The sequence below is a fragment of the Ovis aries genome, chromosome 20 (genome assembly GCF_016772045.2).
Source record: "Ovis aries strain OAR_USU_Benz2616 breed Rambouillet chromosome 20, ARS-UI_Ramb_v3.0, whole genome shotgun sequence".
Classification (NCBI taxonomy): domain Eukaryota; kingdom Metazoa; phylum Chordata; class Mammalia; order Artiodactyla; family Bovidae; genus Ovis; species Ovis aries.
This window is the reverse complement of record NC_056073.1, coordinates 15,491,282-15,513,840: the sequence shown is the minus strand read 5'-3', so window position 1 is coordinate 15,513,840 and position 22,559 is coordinate 15,491,282. Positions and strand designations below refer to the sequence as shown.

At 57.1% G+C, this 22,559-nt stretch overlaps 1 protein-coding gene across 6 annotated transcripts; it reads right to left on the bottom strand.

Moving 5' to 3' along the window:
• Positions 1 to 3,763: 3,763 nt before the first annotated feature.
• MDFI (MyoD family inhibitor) lies at positions 3,764 to 20,409 on the bottom strand. 6 transcript variants are annotated; one of them, XM_042236843.2, is made up of 5 exons: positions 20,348 to 20,409; positions 18,345 to 18,431; positions 10,866 to 11,051; positions 7,735 to 7,959; positions 3,764 to 4,596 (listed from the first exon to the last, which is right to left on the bottom strand). In XM_042236843.2, exons 2-5 carry the CDS (start codon positions 18,418 to 18,420, stop codon positions 4,340 to 4,342), a joined length of 744 nt encoding a protein of 247 aa, XP_042092777.1. In that variant the 5' UTR covers positions 18,421 to 18,431; positions 20,348 to 20,409; the 3' UTR covers positions 3,764 to 4,339. The 6 variants fall into 6 exon arrangements, with proteins under 6 accessions (XP_042092777.1, XP_027814436.2, XP_060259609.1 ...); XM_027958635.3 differs by lacking the exon at positions 20,348 to 20,409 and adding an exon at positions 20,034 to 20,253; XM_060403626.1 differs by lacking the exon at positions 20,348 to 20,409 and adding an exon at positions 18,567 to 18,748.
• Between the last annotated feature and the right edge of the window lie 2,150 nt (positions 20,410 to 22,559).

The window sequence follows — 22,559 nt, the reverse complement described above, 5'->3', positions numbered from 1 at the left end:
GCCTCTCTGTCCATCAGCAACTCCCGGAGCGTATTCAAACTCATGTCCTTCGAATCGGTGATGCCATCCAAGCATCTCATCCTCTTTCGTCCCCTTCTTTTGCCCTCAATCTTTCCCAGCATCAGGATCTTTTGCAATGAGTCAGTTCTTTGCATCAGGTGGCCAAAGCATTGGAGATTCAGCTTCAGCATCAGTCCTTCCAATGAACACTCAGGGCTGATTTCCTTTAGGATGGACTGATTGGATCTCCTTGCAGTCCAAGGGACTCTCAAGAGTCTTTTCCAACACCACAGTTCAAAAACATCAATTCATCGGTGCTCAGCTTTCTTTATAGTCCAACTTTCACATCCATACATGACTACTGGAAAAACCATAGCTTTGACTAGACGGACCTTCGTTGGCAAAGTAATGTCTCTGCTTTTTAACATGCTGTCTAGGTTGGTCATAGCTTTTCTTCCAAGAAGCAAACCTCTTTTAATTTCATGGCTGCAGTCACCATCTGCAGTGATTTTGGAGCCCCCCAAAATGAAGTCTCTCACTGTTTCCATTGTTTCCCCATCTTTTTGCCATGAAGTGATGGGACCAGATGCCATGATCTTAGTTTTCTGAATGTTGAATTTTAAGCCAACTTTTTCACTCTCCTCTTTCACTTTCATCAAGAGGCTTTTGAGTTCCTCTTCATTTTCTGCCATCGGGGTGGTGTCATCTGCATATCTGAGGTTATTGATATTTCTCCTGGCAATCTTGATTCTAGCTTGTGCTTCATCCAGCCCAATGCTCCTCATGATGTACTCTGATGTACATGAAATGCTTCTCATGATGTACTCTGCATATAAGTTAAATAAGCAGGGTGACAATATGCAGCCTTGACATACCCCTTTCCCGAGTTGGAACCAGTCTGTTGTTCCATGTCCAGTTCTAACTGTTGCTTCCTGACCTGCATACAGATTTCTCAGGAGGCAGGTCAGGTGGTCTACTGTTTTCATCTTTTTAAGGATTTTCCACAATTTGTTGTGATCCACACAGTCAAAGGCTTTGGCGTAGTCAGTAAAGCAGAAGTAGATGTTTTCCTGGAACTCTGCTGCTTTGCTGATGATCCAATGGATGCTGGCAATTTGATCTCTGGTTCCTCTGCTTTTTCTAAATCCAGCTTGAACGTCTGGAAGTTCATGGTTCACGTACTATTAAAGCCTGGTTTGGAGAATTTTGAGCATTAATTTACTAACGTGAGATGAGTGCAATTGTGTGGTAGTTTGAACATTCTTTGGCATTGCCTTTCTTTGGGATTAGAATGAAAACTGACCTTTTCCAGTTGTGGCCACTGCTGAGTTTTCCAAATTTGCTGGCATATTAAGTGCAGCACTTTCACAGCATCATCTTTTAGGATTTGAAATAGCTCAACTGAAATTCCATCACCTCTAATACCATTAAATGCCATCTACCTCCCACCAAAGTTGAGACCACCTGGGCAAGGATGCGGAGGTGGGGAAGGCAGGGCAGGCCTGGGATGGGGGCGTGGGCAGACGGCAGCAGACACAGAGGTCAGGCTGAACAGGGCTGGCGGTGTTGCAGGCTCTGCAAAGTGCGGTGTGTGACCGCATGTGTATATATGTCTGGTGTGTGTCTGTGTGTGGTATGTGTGTGACTTTGTGGAATGTGTGTAAATATGTGGCTGGAAGGAGAGTGTGTGTATGTGTGTGTGAGTGGTATGTGTGTAACTTTGTGGAAGGCACATGAGTATGTGGCTATAAGGAGAGGGAGGTGGGGAGAGAGAGAGAGACTGTGTGTGTGTATGTGTGTGTGTGTGTGTGTGTGTGTGTGTGTGTGTGTATGCTGGGGGAGGCTGGCTAAATTCCGCCCTGTCTTGCTCCCACCCAGCTCAGCCTCTCGGATTTCAGCCACTGTCCTGCAGCAGGAAATCACTATTTGGACTGCAGAGGTGCCTCTTCCTGCCTTAGCCCCTGCGGAGGGGAGAGGGCCAGGGAGGGGGCCTTCCTGCCTACCTGGACCAGACCTTGAGTTGGTCAGGAGCACCTCCAACCCCGGTTCTCCCAGCCACTCAAGTTCCTTGAACCCAGCCCGGGTAAGGAACTGGGTTGAGCGAGGACTGAAGAGAAGCCCTCCCACCGTCGTCCATCCTCCTGGGGACAGGGAGGCAGCAGTGAGAGAAGTGGACACTCCCCACAGCCATGGTGGGTGGACAGCACCCCTCATTGAGGTCAGCTAAGTCACAAACACATGCCTTGAGGCCCATTGATCCCACCTTCAGGACTATTCTACAGAAACTGCTCATTTGTTCAAAAGGACATGCTCATGTAACTTGTTTATAACAGAGATGAATGGATGGGATTCAGCGGAGCTGGGCACCTGGATCATGGCAGCTTATCCCTCGGGAAGCTCCAGGCCCCTCTTCAATGTGCTGATAAGGAAGAGCCCCCAAGGCAAAATGGTCAAGTGATAAAAATAGTGCAATGTGCGGGGGATGCTGACATTTTTGTAAATAAAAAGGAAAACGATCGAGGTAAAAGCTCGTGTATGCACAGATTAGACTTGAAGCGCTTGTACATCAAGCAGACAATAACTAAGCAAAAAGAAAAAACCACCCCAAACCTGAGACAAATGAGCAGATAAATGTACGTTGAGGGGGGCAAGTGATGGGGCTTCTCTCTTGACTTTGACCTTGCTGATGGGATTCTGGGGAGGTCAGTTCCTCTCTGTGTCCTGAGTTTCCTACGTGCTCCCAGAAGTCAGAAAACGTTGGTGCTGGTGAAGTGAGGTCTGAGTACATGCGTATGAGTTTGCTGGGGGTGGGGGGTGCTGGGGGCTGTCCTCACCACCTCCTGTAACCTCCTCTTGCTGACACTGCAGCCCACGCCTAAGGCCGTGGGCTGCTCTTAGCGTGGCATTCCTTCACAGAGTTCAGATTTCATCTGGCCCTTTTCCTGAGCTCCCTCCTTTCCTCCAGAATCCATCGGGGCCTCTCCACCCTTTGTTCCTGGAAGCAGCACCGCCAGTTTCCCAGGAGGTCTCCATCTTTCAAGGGCTTCTTCGGCCACGTCTTCTCCTCAGGACAATCCAAGGGCAACCACGAGACGTCCTCTCACTCACCCTGAACCCATCCTGGTTTCCCCCAGGTCCAGGACCGGGTGGAGGGGGGCTTGGTCCAGGCAGCCCTCCCAACGCTCAGCCTCAGTGCTCAGGTCTTCCCCCTCCAACCCTCAACCCCTACCCCACACCAAGGGCCTTGGACACGTGACCTCTGAGGCTCCCACCAGTCCTGACAGCTTTCTTCTATCTCAGCCCCCTGGCAATCAGGGGGTCAACTGCAGCTGGGCCACGTGAAACCCACTCAGGCCACAAACGAGTTCCAGTGCCGCGCTGGTTGCCCCCTCCCCAGGCACGGCTCAGCCACTGACACAGGCGTTGCCCTATGCCTCGGAGCCATTATGGCTTCGAGAAACTGGAGTCAGCAGGAGATTAATTAATCAAAACCTGAGCACATCTGCTGTTAATTAATTCTATGCCAGGGGTTAACTCTTCCCGGTCTGGGCTTCTCCATCCCTTTGGCCGGAAGAGGGAAATAAAGGTGGGGAGTGGGTACCCCTCTTTCTTCCTTCCCTCAGGGGGAGACATGAAACAAGGGCGGGGGGGCCCAGAAACCAGGAAAGCCCTATTCATTAGGGAGGGTGCAGGGAGGGCTGTGGGAGTGTTTGCTTTTGAGAGTCCTGGTCCACGGCTGCTACTCATGAGTCCTGAGGAAATCTGAGATGGACATACATCTTTATTTACAGCAACAAATAGAACAGACCCACCCTCCATTCCCTCCCTCTCCCCTTCCAGTCTTTTCTATACCGTTCCCCCCTCCCACCCCACCCTGGGCCCAAGGCCAGCCCTGCCCTCCGGGGTCACTGTATGGGTCAGGCCCCCCCACCAAGACCCCAGGAGGGGGATTGGGGAGGGGTTTGGCTGAGGTCGGGTGGGGTGTGTTTCTTTTCACATTTTGCTGTCCTCGAAGCCTGGGATGGGGGGCAGGGGAGGCAGGCACAGGGGCAGTGAGAGGTAGAGAAGCACACAGCCCCCGTGCCCCAGCCTCCCCCACGTCCCTGCCCCTCCCCCAACTTTCACAGTGTTCGGCAGCCCTGGCAGCTGATCCAGGAGCAGCTCCCCCTTCTGTGGCCCCCAACTAGGTCCTGGGAAACCGGGAAGGAGGACCGGCACCCCCTCTCACCGGGCTGGGGTTCCAGGAGGGTGCAGGGCTGATGGGAAGGGCCCAGGGGGAGGGGCGGCGCGGCCTGGGGCGACAGCCAGGGACATGGGTGGCCTCTGGAGCGTGCAGGGGTCAGGAGGAGAAGCAGAGGCCGCAGCACTCCATGCAGATCTCCAGGCAGTCGGCCGACTCGCAGCAGGCGTCCAGGATGCCGCAGTCCAGGTCACAGGGCAGGTCGCAGTCAGCACACTCGCCGGAGCCGCAGCAGCAGCAGCAGAGGCATGAGTCCTCGGAGCTGCAGGAGCCGCACGTGGCGCAGTCCAGGACCAGGTTGCACAGCGTCAGGAACTCGCAGAACAGGCAGGACAGGATGCAGTGGACGCAGCAGTCTGCGGGCGAGAGGGCCAGGGGCTCACTCGGTGAGGAGTGACGCTCGTGCAACCCTGAGTACTGGGAAATGGGGGCCCACCTTCCAGGTGACCCCAAGGCACAGGGAAGTCACAGGGAGCAAGGGTCTGAAACCCAGCAGCCTAGATCCTGAGTCCCTGCTTCCGAGGGACCGACTCCCTCGGTCGTTTATCTATTTCATGAACATACCCAGGATGGGTATGTTCCAGACCCTGTTCTAAGTGTTGCGCAGGAATTAAACTCTTTTAAACTTGTAGCAAAGAAGAGTTGATTCACTGGAAAAGACTCTGACGCTGGGAGGGATTGGAGGCAGGAGGAAAAGGGGACGACAGAGGATGAGATGGCTGGATGGCATCACTGACTCGATGGACATGAATTTGAGTGAACTCCAGGAGTTGGTGATGGACAGGGAGGCCTGGCAAGCTGTGATTCATGGGGTCGCAAAGAGTTGGACACGACTAAGTGACTGAACAGAACTGAACTGAAACTTGTAACAACTCCTTGAGGTGGGGCTGTGTCAACCCCTCGATAGAGATGAAGAAACGGAGGCTCGGAGAAGTTTATTCAAAACTGATCCAGGGACTTCCCTGGTGGTCCAGTGGTCAAGAATCCACCTGCCAATGCAGGGGATACTGGTTGGATCCCTGGTCCGGAAAGATCCCACATGCTGTGGCGCAACTAAGCCCAAGGTCCACAGCTACTGAGCTTGTGCCCTGGAGCCTGGGAACTGCAGCTGCCGCACCCATGTGCCTTAGAGCCCTGCTTCACAACAAGAGAAGCAATGAGGAGCCTGCACATTGTGACTAGGGTAGACCCCGCTCTCTGCAGCTAGAGAGAGACTGAGCACAGACAAAAGTGAAATAAATAGATAATCTATGCGGAATCCTACCACCCTGCTCAGCCCTTGCCCAGTGACAGCATCCTCACTCACTCCCCGCCTCTGGCCACCCCTGCATTCACACGGAGGCCAGAGGACCCCTGAAAGACTTCCGTTGGATTCCATCCTTCCCGCCCAGAGTGCTCAGTGGCCCCCAAGGCCCCTCTCCCATCACTCCGCTGTGGCCACACTGGCTGCTCCCCATCCTTGCAGGCACAGCCTCCTTGTTCTCTCGGCGCTCTAGCCCCAGAAACCTGCTCCGCTCACTCTATCTCTCCTCCTTCAAATGTCTCCCCTCGGTGAAGCCTTCCTCGAGCATACTCTTCAATAGTGCAAGCTGCCCACCTGACCCCAGCACCCCCGTCCCCTCCCACAGGCCTGCTCTGCCTCCCTGCCTAGGACTCATCACCTTCCACGGCTTACACAGCTCTGCCACCTACTAGAGTACCAGCATCAAAAGGGCGGGCATCCAACACGGGCACACTGTGGGTGCTGAGTAAATAAATATAAGGGGAAGGAATTGACGCATGCTCCCGCCCTTAGGCATCCAGCTGGACGTGGCGGCGCTGGCCCAGCAGCCCAGTCTCTGAACTGCTCAGCGTGTGGCCAGGGTGCTTGGCTGGCACTCCTCCCAGGGGCCGGGCCATAGGCCGTGTCCAGTTCCCCTGACCAGGTGGGCCCCTGGCATAGGCTGCTGGTCCGGTGGGAGTCTCACACTGCCACTGTGGCTCTGATGACCACACCCCGGACCTGTGTACAGGGAATCTTTTGCAACCCTAAGAACTGTAGCCTGCCAGGCTCCTCTGTCCATGGGATTCTCTAGGCAAGAATACTGGAGTGGATTGCCATGCCATCCTCCAGGGGCTTCTCCCTACTCAGGGATGGAACCCATATCTCTTAGGTCTTCTGAGTTGGCAAGTGGGTTCTTTACCACTAGCACCACCTGGACGCCCCACTAGGAGCCTCACCTCTCCCCAGTCCTCCCCTGGAACTTCATCAACTGGCCGCATAAGCCAGTTCTCACCTCCGTGCTAACGTGCCCTGGCTGGATCCTCCTACTGGTCCTTTAAGGCTCGCTCGGCCACCTTCAGAGCCTTCCCAGACTCCCCGCCCCGGTTTCCGGGGCTGGTGTGGGTATCCCCGCGTTCACTTTATCACTCCTGATATATCGTATTGCAGAGTGAGATGAGCTGTTTGTGTCTCTCATGAAAGCTTTATGAAACCAGGTCCTGGGTGCCTCGCACACTGCACAGTGCCTGGCTCATGGGTCATGCTCCATTAACTTTGTTTCATTTTAAAACAGATTTGTTTATTTGGCTGTACTGGGTCTTATTTGTGGTATTCCCTGACCAGGAATCAAACCCAGGCCCCTTGCATCGGGAGCGTGGAGTCTTAGCCACTGGACCACGAAGGAAGGCCTCCCTGTTCACTTTAAATGTACGAATATCCCCTTCATAAATAAGGTTCTTGGGCATAATCTGCTCTGGGGGGGAAGGGTGAAAGTTATGAACATGTCATGTGCAAAGGTGTACGCTGAATTCTGTACACTGATTTCAGGTATATACTGAATTCTGTCTGCAGAGGACCAGCCAGAGTCTCCCAACATGGAGAGAAACTACTTAAAAGTTCTGGGGTTAAGGCCAAGCATCACTGGGTTACAGGCAGCCATCACCTTGCTGAACTCATGCCTGTGGGGTGGGGGACCTGATTGCCCAGGACAGCCCCCCAGAGGACCTCTGTGCGGCAGGAACAATGGCGGGAGTATCCAGGTGCTCTGACCTCCCACTGCACTTTGCACCTCCCACCTTTCCCCCAATTAAGCATCTGATGGCGCATCATTTTATTCTGCTATTGTGCTCTCACTAGGCAAATGGTCCATTCCTCAAGGAAAATTCGTGTTTCCAGAAATGGGGTGGCTTTGGTTGGACCAGCCCAGATGGTTCCATTCCCTGTTACAGCAACTCTGAGAGAGGAGGGATGAGAAGGGGTGGTCTTGAGAGCTCAGATGTGTCTTCCTTTACCCAGCAAGTGTCCTCTGCAAGGTTCTCTGTCCTGCATCAGATTCCCTGGAGAGCTTGTTAAAATCTAAACTCCTGGGCCCCACCCAGAGGTTTGGACCTTGAGGGCCTGGCGTGGGGATAGGGTGCCACGCTTCTAAGCAACCTAGTAAAGATGCTGCTGCCACTCCCTGCATCAGACTTCGGGAGGCTTCTCCTCTGGGGAGGCGGAGTGGGGCGCTTACCTTCCTGCGCCTGGAGGGGAATCTGGGAGGCAGCGGACTTGGTGCTCCCCTTGCTCTTCTTACTGCCCTGGCTAGCGAGAGACGGGTGCGTCTGCAACTTCCGGTGGGCCTTGGGGCCACCCAGGGCACCATTCCCCGTCCGCCTGGCTCCGCCCAGCTCCGAGGGGTGGCCAGAGCCATTCGCCACTAGTGGGGTGCAGTCCAAGGGGTTCCCCTGGGGCTGGCCTAGAGAGACCATGAGAAAACGGTGATGGAGGAGAAGGTGGGGGATAGGGTGGCCGGCGCAGTCCCCCAGGGATCTGCTCAACTCCTGCTGGCTTCGTTCCTAGATACATCCCAGGTTACCTAGCTGATCTGCATTTTTGCAGATGAGGAGGTGGAGGCCCAGAGAGCAGAACTGACTTGCCCAGAGGTGCATCACAGAATAGCCTCCAAGTGGAGCCTGGCCCCTGACTTCCAGGCCAGGGGTCATTCAAGAACAGACAGAGGTGCGGGCAAGAGGAGAAGCGCAGGGGCCTGCACCCCACCTTCTTACCCCACATGAAATCCACTCTCCTGCTCTTGGGGTCTGGGGATTTTGGTGAGAGTGGTGGCAGAGAGGGGTGGAGGGGCAGCTGGGAAGTAGTTAACTGTCACCTCGGCCCCTGCCAAGCCCCCAGCTGCTTCTGCCCTTCGAGTGCCGGGTGATTCATTGGAAACATCTGTTTGGAGATGAACGCCTTGCCCTGGAATCCAGGGGGGCTCCTCACAACAGCCCCCCCACCTCCTGCTCCTTCCACCCCCAGCTCCCCTGCCCCCGCTGGAAGAAAGTTTGCTGAATGGCCCTTGGGGTCCAGGTGGGGAGCGGGAAAGGGAAGAGGGAGGCCAGTAGGGAGACCTCAGAAGCCAGGAACCCTGGGTCCCCATCCCAGACTGAGGGACCAAACCAGCTATCAGTGGGGTGCGGGGAAAATGGTCCTGGAGAGCATGCCAGCACCTGGTTCCTTCCCTCACCTCACTCAGGTTTGCCCACTTGGATGGTACGGTTCTGTCCGCAAAAGATGAAGGCAAGTGTGTGTCTGTGTGTCTGTGTGTCAGGGCAGGAGTCTGAGAAGGGGTCACAAGAGTTCGAGGACCCCTCTGCTGAGGGCCCCTGACTCCTGGGTGGGATCCTCTGGCCCTGAGGACCCTTAGTAAATGTGTAAGTTTGGGGCACTTCCTTCTCTCCGGCCCTCGGGTCTGGATCCCCAGGCCCCTCCAGGCCAAACCTCCGGGTCTGGATTGCGGCAGGAGATGTCGGGGGGCGGTGGCGGGTGCTGGAGGCTGAGGGGACAGAAGGGGGCCTGACTGGGGGTGCTGGGCCTTCTAGTAATGGTGGGAGCACTTCGCCGGGCACCCACTGCATGCCGGCACTGTTCAGAGCACTCGGGGTGCGAACTGTTCTCTGCATTGCCATGGGGCGGTATCCTTTTACAGATGAGGAAACTGAGTCCCAGAGATGTATAGAAACTTGTTCCAGGTCACACAGATAAGGGTCAGAGGTAGGATCAGCCTGGAGGCTAAAAGGAGGGACTCCAAGGGCAGAGGGGCGAGGAGGGGGGCAGAAGTTGGGAGACAAAGGGCTGAGGAATGATTGCGACTACCACAACCATCACTACCCTTTTAATTAGTAGCCAGCATGCTTTGAGCTGTGACGAGGTGCCAGATACAGGGCTGAGAGTCCTATGTGTAATAATTTCGTTAAGCATCAAACAGAACTACTGTTACTAGCCCATTTTATAGATGAAAAAACCAAGGCCCAGAGAGGGTAAAACTTGCCAGAGCTTCCACAGCTAGGCCGTGGAGTGGGAAGGAGAAAGGAGATGACAATCTTGGGGGTGGCGGGGGTCAGGGCAAGATGGGAGACAGAGCTGGGAACCTTTGGCCCTGAGCAGCAGCTGGTGCCTGCATCTGGGTAAACAGGGGTAAGGCCATGGGAAGTGGCCAGGCCTGAATCATCCTGCCCCCACCTCTGGGCTCCACGGGGGGGTGGCGGGGTGGGGGGATGACTGCGCTGAGTCCTTGGCCAGCTTTGGTGCCCTCTGCCCTGCTGCCTAAACACAGGCGCAGTGACCAGAGGGCGGGGGCGTGTGGTGAGCTGAGGGCCCCGGGAGATTTGGGCGGACACAGAGCTCGCCTGTGGCCACGGCCGTGGGGGCTGAGTCACAGAGCAAACACCCAGGGCCCATGGACACAGGAGCGTCTGTCCCTTCCAGGCCCTCTCCTCCGTGGCCACGGCGTTTACCTCTTTCTCTCAGTCCTGCTGGTGGGTGTGTCTCGAGGGCAGTGTGCTAGCAGGATTAGTAACCCCGACTTCCAGGGTGTCCAGCTTACCCCAAATGCCCTGCCTGAAAGTGGCTGCATGACTCTGCCATGCCAGCAGGGCAGGCAGGCATAGGACAGAGCCCTGGGACAGGACACTTGAGCTCCCCGGTCTGTGTCCAGGGTGAGGGAGCCTCAGTTTCCTCATCTATAAAATGGGCTTGGCAAGAGCTATCCAGCTGCCTCACTACAGGCTGATTTGGAGAGTCTGAGAGCTCATACAGAAAAAGAAAGTTGAAAAGTACCAATGTGTCCCATAGATTTTGCCGCTCTTACTGGCAATTACAAAATGATTTTGGAAGCCCCTTCCTCTGCTTCTGAGGGTGATGGTGGCGAATTCTCCCCCTCTAGGACCTCCTCGGAGATACGGAGCCAAACCCGGGAACACAGCTGAGTTTTGCTCCTTTCTACTCAGAGCAACTAGAAGCGTCTCTCCTGTCATTTTGCTCTTGACACCCTGAAAGCTGGGCTGCCTCGGGCTCCAATTTCCTGCCCTCGGGCCCCAGCCCTCCTCCGTAGACTGCACACGCTCTCATTCTGAACCACACTGCCTGCAGCCTGTCCACACTCATTCTGAACTAATTTATCCAAATCATTTTGTGGATAGAAATGATGTGGATGTCCTCCTAGACAGCAAGGACAGTGACAATGCCTTACACTCTTCCACCGCCCACACCTCACAGTCCTGGCCCAGGCTAGGCTTCCATGGGCACCCAAAGCCCATCTGTGCTGGACTCCCTAGAGTGACCCCCATTTATTGCCACCCCAAACCCCAGACCCCTAGGACTCACGTGTCACAGCTTCTATGGGGACATCGAGGTCAGTGCTGTCCAGGGCCTGGGGGGCCCCAGGGTCATTGCCTTGGGTCATGGAGGGTGCCGCTGCTTCCTCCAGGGAGCCCTCCTCAAGCGCTGCCTCCACGGGGTGAGCAGATCCGGTCACTACCTCCAGCCCAGGGAGGAGGGATGGGGTCTGGGCTAGAAAAAAGCAGACGACTGAGGGACATCTTCCTGGTGCCCTCCGGCTGGCCCAGCCCTGGTCCCCTCCCAGCAGCCCAGAATGCCCTGAGCCCTCATTCTTGGTCTGTGTACCAGTTACCCAGCGCTTACCCTATCTGGTAACGGTGCCAGCCTCTAAAATAGAAAGTTCTCAAACCACAGCCCATGAGCGAGCAAGGGTGTGTGCACGTGCGTGTGTGTGTGTGTGTGTGTGTGTGGTCAGGGAGGGGACCAGAGATGCATGGTACAAAGGAAAGTGGGGGAAAGAGGCAGAGACACAGTGCAGGAGAGAACAGACGGTCAGCGATGGAGAGATAGGAACAGGCATCCAGAGTGACGTGGAGAGAGAAAGAATCAAAAGGATGTGAAAGGCAGAAGCGAAGAGAGACAGCGCATCAGAACTCGAGAGACCGGGCACGTAGATGCCCAGTGACAGCCCAGGACAGGCAAGCAACTAAGAGCAAGGCAGTGATGGAGAGAAAGATAAAGATGGGGCCAGAGGCAGAGGCGATGGAGAGGGCGCAAGATACAGATGGAGAAACAGTGAGAAACCAGGGCAGAGAGAGAGGACGATAGCACGAGAAAGAGTCTGAGAAGCCTGGGGTGAGGCGGAGGGGCTCCAGGCAGGAAGAGAGACAGGGAGACGGCCCAAGAGGGCTGGAAGAGGCGGCTGGCAGCCACATGTAATTACAGTGAGCGGCTCGGTCCCTCTCTCCAGGGTGGGCGGAAGGCAGACATGGAGCCACCTTCAAACCCACAGTTCCTGAGGCAGCAGGACCAGGGCCGGCTGGGCCCAAGGAGGAAAGTTCTGGGGGGTGGCACGGGAAGGCAGAAAGGTGACTGGGCGTGGGAAAGCCTGAGGGTGGACAGGAGAAAGTGAGGCCTGGGGTCACAGGGCCAGGGGCCGAGGTGGGGCAATGACGGGGTGCAGCCTGGGCCTCCCATCAGCCCCCAGGTTGTGCAGTGGGAATGACAGGGGCACCCCAAGAGGGTGCCCCTTCCCCCAAGCCATGATGGGAGCAGGGGAGATGGAAATGGAGACCAAAGGGCCCAGGGAGGGGAGAGCCACACAGGGAGCTACAGAGAAAGACGAGAAAGGGTGATGAAATCCAGACAGTAAGAGGTCAGCGCCCACCCATCCACACCACGGAGAGATCACGAGACACACCCGCAGGGACAAAGACTAGTCTTAGAGACAGCAGCGGAGCCGACCGCAGAGCACAGATGGCCTTAGGGACAGGGTCTTTCTCTGAGCTGTCTCCAAATGAGGGCAGGGAGCAATTCAGGTTGGGCACTCGGGTCTAGGGGGCAGGAGCATCTGCAGGGGAGGGGACGATCCAGGGCCTCAGATTCCCCTGGACGATCCTTGTTCCAAAGACTGGTCTCCCATGGCAGGGGGTGGAGGCTCCAGGGGCCCCAAGGAGGTTGCCCAGAGAGCGGCAGGTGTGCTCCAACCTGCCCGGGGAAACCACTGGCCCTGCCTGGAGCTGGGAGCTGGGACAGGGGGAGGGAGCACTGGGGCTGCAGCCACCCCTGAAGGGTGGCACTTATGTGCTGGGAACCCCTCCTGGTGCCCAGGGAGGCAGGGGGTGGGTTCCTCCAGCCCCATCCACTCCTTAAGCTCCTCTCACCACCCGGCTAATAGGTTAATAGGAGGACAAGTGTTTTTTTGCTGGGCCTACGGGAAGCAGGGGAGCAGAGATGACCCCCAAGGGGGAGCCAGGCTGCCCGCCTAGTGGTGGAGGCTGATCTACAGTGGAGCAGAGGGGATGCTGGAGGCCAAGACCAAGGTGAGAGGGAGGCTCACAGCTTGAGTTCTAGTTCCCAGGAAGGGAGGGGGCTGCCCAGCTCCAGCCTCTGGCCCCAGAGGCGTTCTGCCAGAGCCCGGAAGTGGGAGTGCTGACCCTCCCAGGCACTATAATGACAGAGGCCCGAGCCAGGAGCCAGAAGACCCAAGCCCTGGTTTTTACCGGATACCAGCTTGGGCGAGTTACTAGGACTTAGGTCACCTTGCATGAAAAGGGGGCAAGCATGCTTATCCCTCAGGGTTTCAAAGAGTAAATGAAACCCTCAGCAGTACCTGGCACGCAGGGGGCCTCTCCCATACGCTTCCTCCGCCCGTCCCCTGCCTGACCTCTCTCCTCTCCCTTCCTTCCTTTCCTCCTTCCTTCCTGTGCTGTTTGGTGTGACAGCGACGACACCCCCCCCCCAATACGTCAAGCACTGGGTGGACCACAGTGCGAAAGACCAGGTCACTGACCCAGGAGCTCTCTGTTGGGGTAGGGGTGGGTGAGAGTCACACACACGGAAGGGCAAGAGTTACAGCACGGGCAGCTAAGGACTGTGGAAGCAGAGAAGGCAGGCACTCATCCCTGGGGTGTGGTGTGTGTGTATGTGCGTGTGTGCGAGTCTAGGAGGCTTCTTGGAGAGGGCAATGCCCATATCGGGTCTTGAATAATCAATCAGTCAGCAAAGAAGGGGGAAAGGAAGTTCTGAGACCAGCAGCAGACCCCAGCGTGAATAGCTGCAGAGTGAACGAGGGAAGATAGAGTAACTGCGTTCTGGGCCTTGTGGTCACATCCCAGGCTTTCTCCTGAGGTCACCAGGGCACACAGAGGTGACACTGCCACTCTTGGAGTGGAAGGAGCCGAGCCTGCAGCTCTCTTGGGCCCCCAGGGTTGGAGAGGGAGGAAATTGAGAAAGCAGGATTAGGAGACGGGTCCCCACCCCGGCCCTCCTCCCCGACATGTCGACTGCCACGCTCTGGGCAGTCTCTCCTCACAGTCACCTACAGGGCTGGTGACCTTGAATCTAGTGGGAACAGGAAATTACAGAGAGCCCAGACGAGGTCCTGAGGAGCCCCCTCCTGCAGGAAGCCTGCCATTCTGGGGTGAGCATCAGACCACGGAAGGAAACTAGGGAGGAAAGTAAAGCCAGTCCAGTTGTCTTGACCTGGAAACACAGACAGACAGGCCTCTTGGAGCCAGAGGGCAGCAGAGGGGACCCAGCAGACGCTGGAGGAGAAACCCTGAGGGCAGAAAGGCAAACTGCAGAGGGCGCAGAGATGGGAAAAAGGCTGAGGAGGACCAAGAAGCGGTGGGGAAACCTGCCTGCGGGTGACGCACGGCCCGGGGGCCACGACGCCAAGATGTTGGACCAAAAGCAGCTCTCACCGCGAGCACACGGGGCAGCAAACCCAGATAAGAGGCCAACCATCAAAAGGCCAAAAGACCCTAGTTTTCCTTCTTGGGACCAGGAGACCCCTGCTCAGCCCCAGAGGGGAGAACGTCTCTAAGGAGAAACTTCTGGAGGGTGGGGAGGCCAGCAAAGGCCAAGGGCCACCGGGTGGACAAGCAGCTTAAGTCACCTAGGCATGAAGGCACCTGCCCAGGGTGGGGGTGGTGTGAGAATCCCTGGTTGGAGTCCTGCCCTCCCTGGAGGTACCATCTGCTCACCCACAGGTATATCTGCCCCATCTGATCAAACAGCCACTTTTTTTCTGATGTGCACAGGGGTAATTCCCAGGAAATGGCAACCCACTCCAGTATTCTTGCCTGGAGAATTCCATGGACCGAGGAGACTGGTAGGCTGTACTCCATGGGGTTGCAAAGAGTCAGACACGACTGAGTGACTATCACTCCCTCACTCCAGGGGTTAGGACTCTGCACCTCCTATATGTCTTGCTGCTGCTAAGTCGCTTCAATCGTGTCCGACTCTGTGCGATCCCATAGACGGCAGCCCACCAGGCTTCCCCATCCCTGGGATTCTCCAGGCAAGAACACTGCAGTGGGTTGCCATTTCTTTCTCCAATGCATGAAAGTGAAAAGTGAAAGTGAAGTCGCTCAGTCGTGTCTGACTCTAGCGACCCCATGGACTGCAGCCTACCAGGCTCTTCTGTATATGTCTTGAGATGCAGCCAAAATAATAATAATAATAATAAATTAAAAATAAGATAATTGTATACTGGGAGCCAGCCATGAGGTGGGCATTTCTGAGCAGAAGCCCCAGTCCTACACCTCTCTCAAGAGTCTCCAAAGAAGAAATGCAGAAAGGCAAGGGCCCCTATGCCTCGATATACTCTCATCCTTGGCACAGGACAATGCCTTGAGTTCTGGAAAGACAGCCTCAGAAGAGGGTAGAAAGGTCACATTTAAATCCATAAGCCTGAGAGGGAAGCAGAAAGACTTGAGCTTCAGCTGGACCCTGGGCGCTCCCTTTGCTTGCCATTCCTGGACCGAGAGGGAGTTGGGGGGACCTCTTCTAGGTGGGATGGGTTCAGCCCAAGCCTGGAAAAGGCCCACAGAACCCACGTCCTCGAGCTCCCATGCCTGCTTCTTCCAGCCGAGCCCGCTCTCCTGTCTTTGTGGACAGTGGGCCCAGCCTCTCCCCCTGGAGCTCCGACCATCTCTCCAGAGACACCCGGGATCTGATTTGCTCAGAGAGCAGTGACTGGAGACCTTCATCCCAGTCCCTCCTTGACCTGGTATTCAAGGCCTCAGTCTATGCCTTCAACCTAATCAATGGACAGGATCCTGTGTTCCAGGTCGACTGACCTCTCCATGGTCCCAGGCCACCACTGGGCCTTCTGCCCAATCCATCCAGGCTTCTATTGTCCCTCTGGATCAGAAGGTCCTACCCCTCCCCTCTCCCCAAATCCAATCATCCTTCACCACCCAGCCGGAGGTTCACCTCTTCCTCCAGAAAGACTTCCCTGACCCTCAAGCCAACAGTCTCTCCTCGGAGTGGCCACTTCCTGAGGATTCAGCGCCCAGAGCTCGCTGCTGTAAACTGTAACTGGGAGTGAAGCGTGGGTCCTCAACCAGCCCTCCCCAGCTCTCGCCTGGGGCGGCGTCAGTGTCATCTTTGCACCCCCAGTGGCACTAAGCCAATGTCTGATGGTGAGGACTGAGTTCTGGAGTCTAGAATGCCCCAGGTTGGGAGGAGGAGAGAGAACCAGAAGGTGAGGATTAGGGTTGGCGCCTGGCACCGCGACAGTAAGAACGTGGGCTTGCTTGATACACACTGCGACCTATGGGACACAGGCCCACGCCACCAGGCCAAGGACTGGAGAGGGCCTGAGCTGACCAGTTAGGCTGGGTCCAGCTGGTTTTATTTTAGGTCTGAAAGCTCCAATTCCCCAGGAAATTCACTTCAGAACCAAGAGCAGGAATGTGACGCCCCAGTGCTGGACAGAAATTTGCTGTGGGTTAGGGAGCCAGGCTCCTGGGGCTCTCAGGGCTGGAGCAGGAGGAGGCCACTGGAGGAGCCAAGGGTGCGGGGGCTTAGCCACCCGGCCCGACCAGAGCTGCCCCCTTGTTCCCCGTCTGCATCCTGGGCTGCTGAGGGAGGGGCTGACTTGCTACCCCCCGGGGTAGCGCCATGGCCTTACTGTTCTGTCAGCGCTCAGCAGGGAGCGTGGGGGATTCTGGTCTCGGATTCAGGCGTCTGTGGGGTTTTGGCTGGGTGTCCTGCGGTTTGGGCTTCCTGGGCAGCAAGCTCAATCTCCCAAGGCGGCAGAGCCAGGCCTTCTTGTGTTATGAAAGCCACATTGTCTGGCCCTGCCCAGGCTGGGGAGGGGGCTTGCTGGGGCTCGGGCCTCAAGTTACAGCCCAGGACTTAGCCCTTTCCCAGTGGCCCATCCTGGCCCTTGTCCCGGCTCCAGGCTCCAGCACATTCAGCCCCTCCTCCCCCTGCTGGGGCAAACGGGTCACACAGGAGAGAGGGTCTTGGAAGGAGGGAGTGGAGGAGAGAACAGAGAAGGTGGATAAGCCAGGGAAGAAGGCAGGGGAGATGGGGAGAGAGGTGGAGAATCAGGAGGCCGAGAAAGAGAGAAGGGGCAAGAGACAGAAAGAGCCTTCCCAGGTCCCTGCCCCGAGCTCTCCCCCCAGGCTCCAGAAGCCCATTCCTGAAGGAGTTTATATCCCAGAAGTCCCTACTCCAGGGGCCCCACATTCCGAGGGCAGCCTGAGGGCTGGCGGGATGCGAAGCAGACACATTGGTTTCATGTATGTGCGGGCCCCTGGCCAGCCGTCTGCCACTTGCCCTCCCACCACTTTAGACAGCACCCCCCTCACTCCACAGCCCTGCGTCTCCAAAGGGCCAGTATCCACACCAGGTAGACTTGGGTCTTTCCAAATGCGCAGACCAGTCCCTATGGGTGGATGTGGAGACTGAGGCCAGAGAGGGGAAGAAACTTGTCCAAGGCCATGCAGCAAGTTCAAGTCAGAGGTTCAGGAGGAGACCTCCATTATTTGGAGACTCAAAGAGGGGAGAAAGGGCTAATGGGGCTGGGTGAGAGGGAGGCAGATGATCAGACTAACCTAGAACTGAGATTAAAGGCATGACATCCAGGCCTGTGCTCCTGCCCGCCACCCTTCCGCCTTCCCCAATAAACCCAAGATGTTCCTGACTTCTCCCTGTTGCTGCTATCTACTGGGAGCCTCAGCGCACATGTGTATGGTGAGAAGGTGGACAGAGAGCCACATCACCAGGACTCCCCAGGGCCCCTGCCCCCTTCCCAGGTCCCCTTAGGAAGTCGCAAACCCTGGGCAGGGGGGACGCTCCTGCAGGAATAATTCCAGGGAAGTTACAGATCCTGTGTTTGGGGGAAGGGACAGTTCACTTGAGTGGTGGGCACTTGGTTGGGGTGAGTGCCTGAAATAGAGAAACGGGGAGAGAGAAGGGGGGGCGCAGGAGAAACTCTGCGTATGTGTGTATGTGTGTGTGTGTGTCTGTGTGTGCAAGCAGGGGGGAGTGGCGGGGGCTGGCCAGGCCCGGGTGGGAAGGAAGGCGAGCGAGAGGAGATGGCAAGGAGGGGAGGGGCCGATCCTGCAGCCGCTTGCTGTGGACAAAAGTTTTCGGGAAGCACTAGGCTAGGATGGGGGAAGGGAAGGAGAGAAAGACTCAGACACCCCCACCTCCGCCTGAGGCCCCCATAAATATTTACACACTGGGCAGAAACGGTTGGGACACAAATCCCAGACGGACAGACAGACACTGCGGTGTGTGTGTGTCTGGTGTTGGGAGTGGGGAGAGCTGGAGCCAACTTGGCGCGGCCGCTGCCTCCGTTCGGGCCCTGCCCCCATCGTCCCAGCCCTCCACTCTCCTTGGACCCAGTCCCCGATACCCAGATTTCTCGCCCCCACCTCCACTCAGGGTCCCCCGAACCGTCTCCTCACTTCTCAAAGAGGAGAGGGGAGAATTACCAGCCACCCTCCCCCAGCCGCCTGCCCCCGCTCCCGTCCGGTCTTGTTCTGCATCCCTGGTTCCTACCTGGGCCCGGGGCTGCGCTGGGGGCTCCATGGGGCGCGTCGCAGTGAGGGGGGTGCTGGCCACTCACCTGGGACATCGGCCCGGGACCTGCGAGAAACAAGGCTCAGCGGGTGTGGCGGAAGGTCCCCGCGCGCGCGCGCGCCGGGGAAAAGGGGCCCAGGGCAGGGGGCGATCCAGCCGCAGCCGCGCGCCCACCGCCTCCCGGCTCGGTCCGGGACTGACTGACTCTAGTGAGCTGCGCGCCGCTCTCTCGCCTCGCCGGGATCACCGCGCGGGGCCTGCCATGCGCACCGGCCGCGGCCGCCCCAGCCCAGGGGCCACTCGGCTTCTCCGCGCCCCTCCCCTCTCACTCGCTCCGTTCTCGCATTTCGGCGCCAGCGCGCGCCTCTCGCTCCCTCGCTTCTGCCTCCTCTCCCTGCAGCCCCCTCGCTCCTCCCTGGCTCGCCTCGCCTCTTCCCTCCCCTCCTCTCCGGCCCACCCTCTCCCCGCCCCCTCCTCGCCTTCCCAGGCGCCCCCCCACCACGTCCCTCCCCCCGCGCCGGGCTAGGCGCTGCCTGGGCCGGACACGTCTGTCCGCGGGGCGCCGCGGCCGGAGCCCCCACAGGAAGCCGGCTCCGCGCGTTTCCTCCGAGCTCTCGGAGCTGGGCCCCAGTCTCCCCAAATCTCCGCCCCCCTCCCAGGCCCAACTGCCCGGGAAGCTTGCAAAGGGGGCCGCGAGTTCCCCTTCGCCTGCGCTAAACTCTGCAAAAGTTTTGGAAAAAGCAAAAGAACGAGAGAGAGAAAAAAACCACGGTGATCACAACTACCTCGTGCCAATTGTCTGAGTATTTGTGGCCCCCAAATCTCGTTGTCCCAAAGACGAGGAGTGATCGAGTTTCTCAGGCACGCTTCGCCCACCCCCTCGGTCCCCGCCCGCGGTCCTAAGCTGTGGCACAGACCGGGTGCCCACCCCGCCAGAAGCTGTCCCTTCGGGAAATCCGGTTGGTGACATTCGAGCCTCCCGTGTCCCAAGAGCAGCCCTCAGCATCCCTGATTCCTCCACCCCCACCAGCCGCACGTGGGAATTTGGGTCAGAAACCCGGCTTTGGAGGCAAAGAGAGGTTCTGGAGTTCAGTCCTTCATTTGGCTCCACACTGGAATCCGAGGCCTTCCAAACTGCGGGGTGCTTGGGAAAGAGGCGAGAGTAAGCCCCTCTTGGGGGAGGGGGGTGTGAGGGAGGGGGTGTGTGGGGGAGGGGCATCCGGGCGACCCATCTGGAATTGAGCTGGATCCCTCCTCAGGGCGGGGGTAGGAAGAAGCTGCGACCAGACAGGCGTGGTGGGGGTGGGGGTGGGGGGGTTAGTTCAGGGACCCTAGCTTGGCACCCGATCCCCGAGGAAGGGGGAGGCGTGGAGCCTGCGGCCCACCGGGTGAGGGGTGGGCGGGCCCGGAGACGATCAGGTGGGCCGCCCGCTGGGGTGACGGCGTCTGGCCGCACTAGACCGAGGACGCCTGGGAGCCGCGTCTGGGCTCCCCACCACGAGGGCCGGTGAGCAATTAGGGAGGCGGCGGCGGCGCCAGGCCAGTTCTCCCGGTTCCGCCTTCCAAGCCCAGGCTTGAAGCCGGGGCTGGGACGCGGGGGCCGAGCTAGGGACCCAGGGCCTCTTCTCGGTGTTCCCCAGCGCCCCCCACCCCGCACTCGCTACTTACGATGCTCAAAGGTCCTCGTGGCGCCGTCGCAGCCAGGACCACTGTGGCCCCCAGGGGTCTCGCCACCAAGAGGCAGCGTCCCCGCGATGAGCCCAGGTGCCTCCGGCCGGAAGTGGAGGCCCCCAGGTGGGGAGGAAGGGGTCCCACTCCCGGGGCCGGGCTGCCTGTTGCGGAGCCCGGCCTGGAGCCCCGGGAGCCAGCCGGGATCAGGCTGCTGTCTGGAAGTTCTGGGGAGCGGGGCGGATTCCCCTTTCCTCGCAATGGCTGAGTCACCGGGACGCACCCGCGGGGCTTGGCGACTGCAGCATTCTTACCGGTTTACCTGGGCCCCGGAGTTTGGCCTCATCCGCCTCCAAGATTGGAAGTGGAAGGACATAAGGTGGGAGGGGGGTGGGGGTGGACATTGTCTCCAGGGCAGCCTCCACTGTCTCTCTCCTCTCCTGCATGTGCGGCCCCTCCCTAAGCGCAGACCCGAGCCCTGCACCATTGACCAGCCCCCCCACCCCTCTTCTCAGTCTCTAACCCCAGCCCCTAAACTCTGGATCCGCCCAGTCTCCCAGCCTCTCTGTCTGAAATCACCTGCTTGGGATCAGAAGTCCCCTGACTCTGGCCCAGCACCAAGTAATATGTCTGGTTTGTTGGAAATGTAAAAACAGGCTTTAGATTTAATCCCACATGCTGATTATACAGGTGTGCTCAGTGTGTGAAAATTCAGCAAGGTGAACATTTACCTGCAGTGTACTTTCTTTTTTTAAAAATATGAGTATTATACTTGAATAAAAAGTTGGGAAAACAAAAACAAAAACACCCACTAATTAAAATCAGCATTCCAGGACAAAACACAGTATGGTGTGATGACCAGGTGGTGGGGTTTGGCATGGGACTCCAGTTCCAGACTTCAGTTCCACCATCTACCTGTTTTCCTGGGAAGTCCCTTTACCTCTCTGAGCCTCAGGAGGAACACACATTGGGACCCTCCACGTGGACCTTAATAGTTTCAGTGCGATCCAGGATCAGGACTAGGATGAGGTAACTGGGAGACTCTGCTGGGGTGCGAAATTTGGGAAGGTGCCAATATAAAAAACATTGTAATTTGATATTAAAAAGTAAATCAGCAAATTACAGCCCTGCCAGCTAGCTGCCTATTTTTATAAGTAAAGTTTTATTGGAACCAGGGCTGAGATTGAAGTGAAACGAGTGAGATGGGATCGTGAAAATTCAGGTTTAGATCCTGTCTTCATTTAAAGTGTTGGCATTTTGTTCATTAGAGATTTTTTGCATTAATTTCAATTTTTAGATATGTTGCAGGAAAATATTGGTTTATGTTAATTACCAAGGGTTGGTGTTTTTTTTTTTTTTTCGCTGCTGCCTTAAAGTTTCACGCTTGAGCCTCACTCACTTTAGGCCTTGCACACCTCATCCTTGTCCTTGGCCTATTACTGTCTCTTCCCAAAGGACCTGACTAGGACCCCAGAGTAAATGAGTAGAGGCTGAAGATGGTTCCACCACCTCCAGACCCCACCCCACAACACCAAGTGGGCTCTGCAGACAAGCCCAGACCTAGCTTTCCTGGGGCCCAATAATTAGTTCAGAGTCAAATGCAAAGTGCTCACAATGGCCTTCAGGCTCCCAGAGTTGGGCTCTACCCGCCCTCACTTTCATCTCCCCTCACTCATTTCTTTCCAGCCTTGCTGCTTCCCGAGTTTGTTTTTTCAGCTTGTCTCATGTGTTTGCTCAGGGCCTTTGCACTTGCTCTCTCTTCTGCCCAGAATGCGCTTCCCCTAGCTATGCACTTGGCCCCCTTCCTTGTCTTCCCCTACTTAGGTCATCTTCTCAGAGAGGCCATCCCAGACCCCTCGCTTTCTGTCCCCTCCCACCACTTTATTATTCTTCATAAACCTTTCACCTCTTTTCCTATTTATGTACTTGTTTGTTGACTAGCAGAATGTAAGCTCCAGGGGAGAGGGGACTTTGGTCTGTCTCCTAGGGTACTCCCTAGAACTGGGTCTGACACAGGTAGCTCAATATATATTTCCAGTTTTGCAGATGGGAAAACAAGGGGCCAGACAGGGAAAGGGGCTAATGCAAGTCACGCAGTGAGCTGGTGGTAAAAGCTTACCAAGCGCCAAGTTTTCCAACTTCCAACTCAGTGCTCTTTCCTGCCTCCTGGGGCTTTTCCTCACTCCCTTACCCCCACAGCCCTCCAGACAGTGAAGGGTGACAGTCGCCCTGCGTGGCTCTCCTGTCGGCTCCCTTCCACACAATGTGATTACAGAGCCTGGCCTGGCTCCAGCCCCTGGCGTCCACCCCTCCCCAGTGTCCCGCAGGCGTGCACAGCTCTTCCCGGCTTCCTGTCGCTGGCACAGGACCAGTCGGTGGCTGGGCTGGGTTCCACAGCTGGACCACAGCTGTGGTCTTGGTGCCCTGGAGAGTGGGGGACGGGCCGCTGTGGCGCAACCTCCCTGCAGAGGACTTGCGTCCAAGGGGGAGTGCTTGTGTGTTGTTGGGGGAGGGGCTGGATAGGAA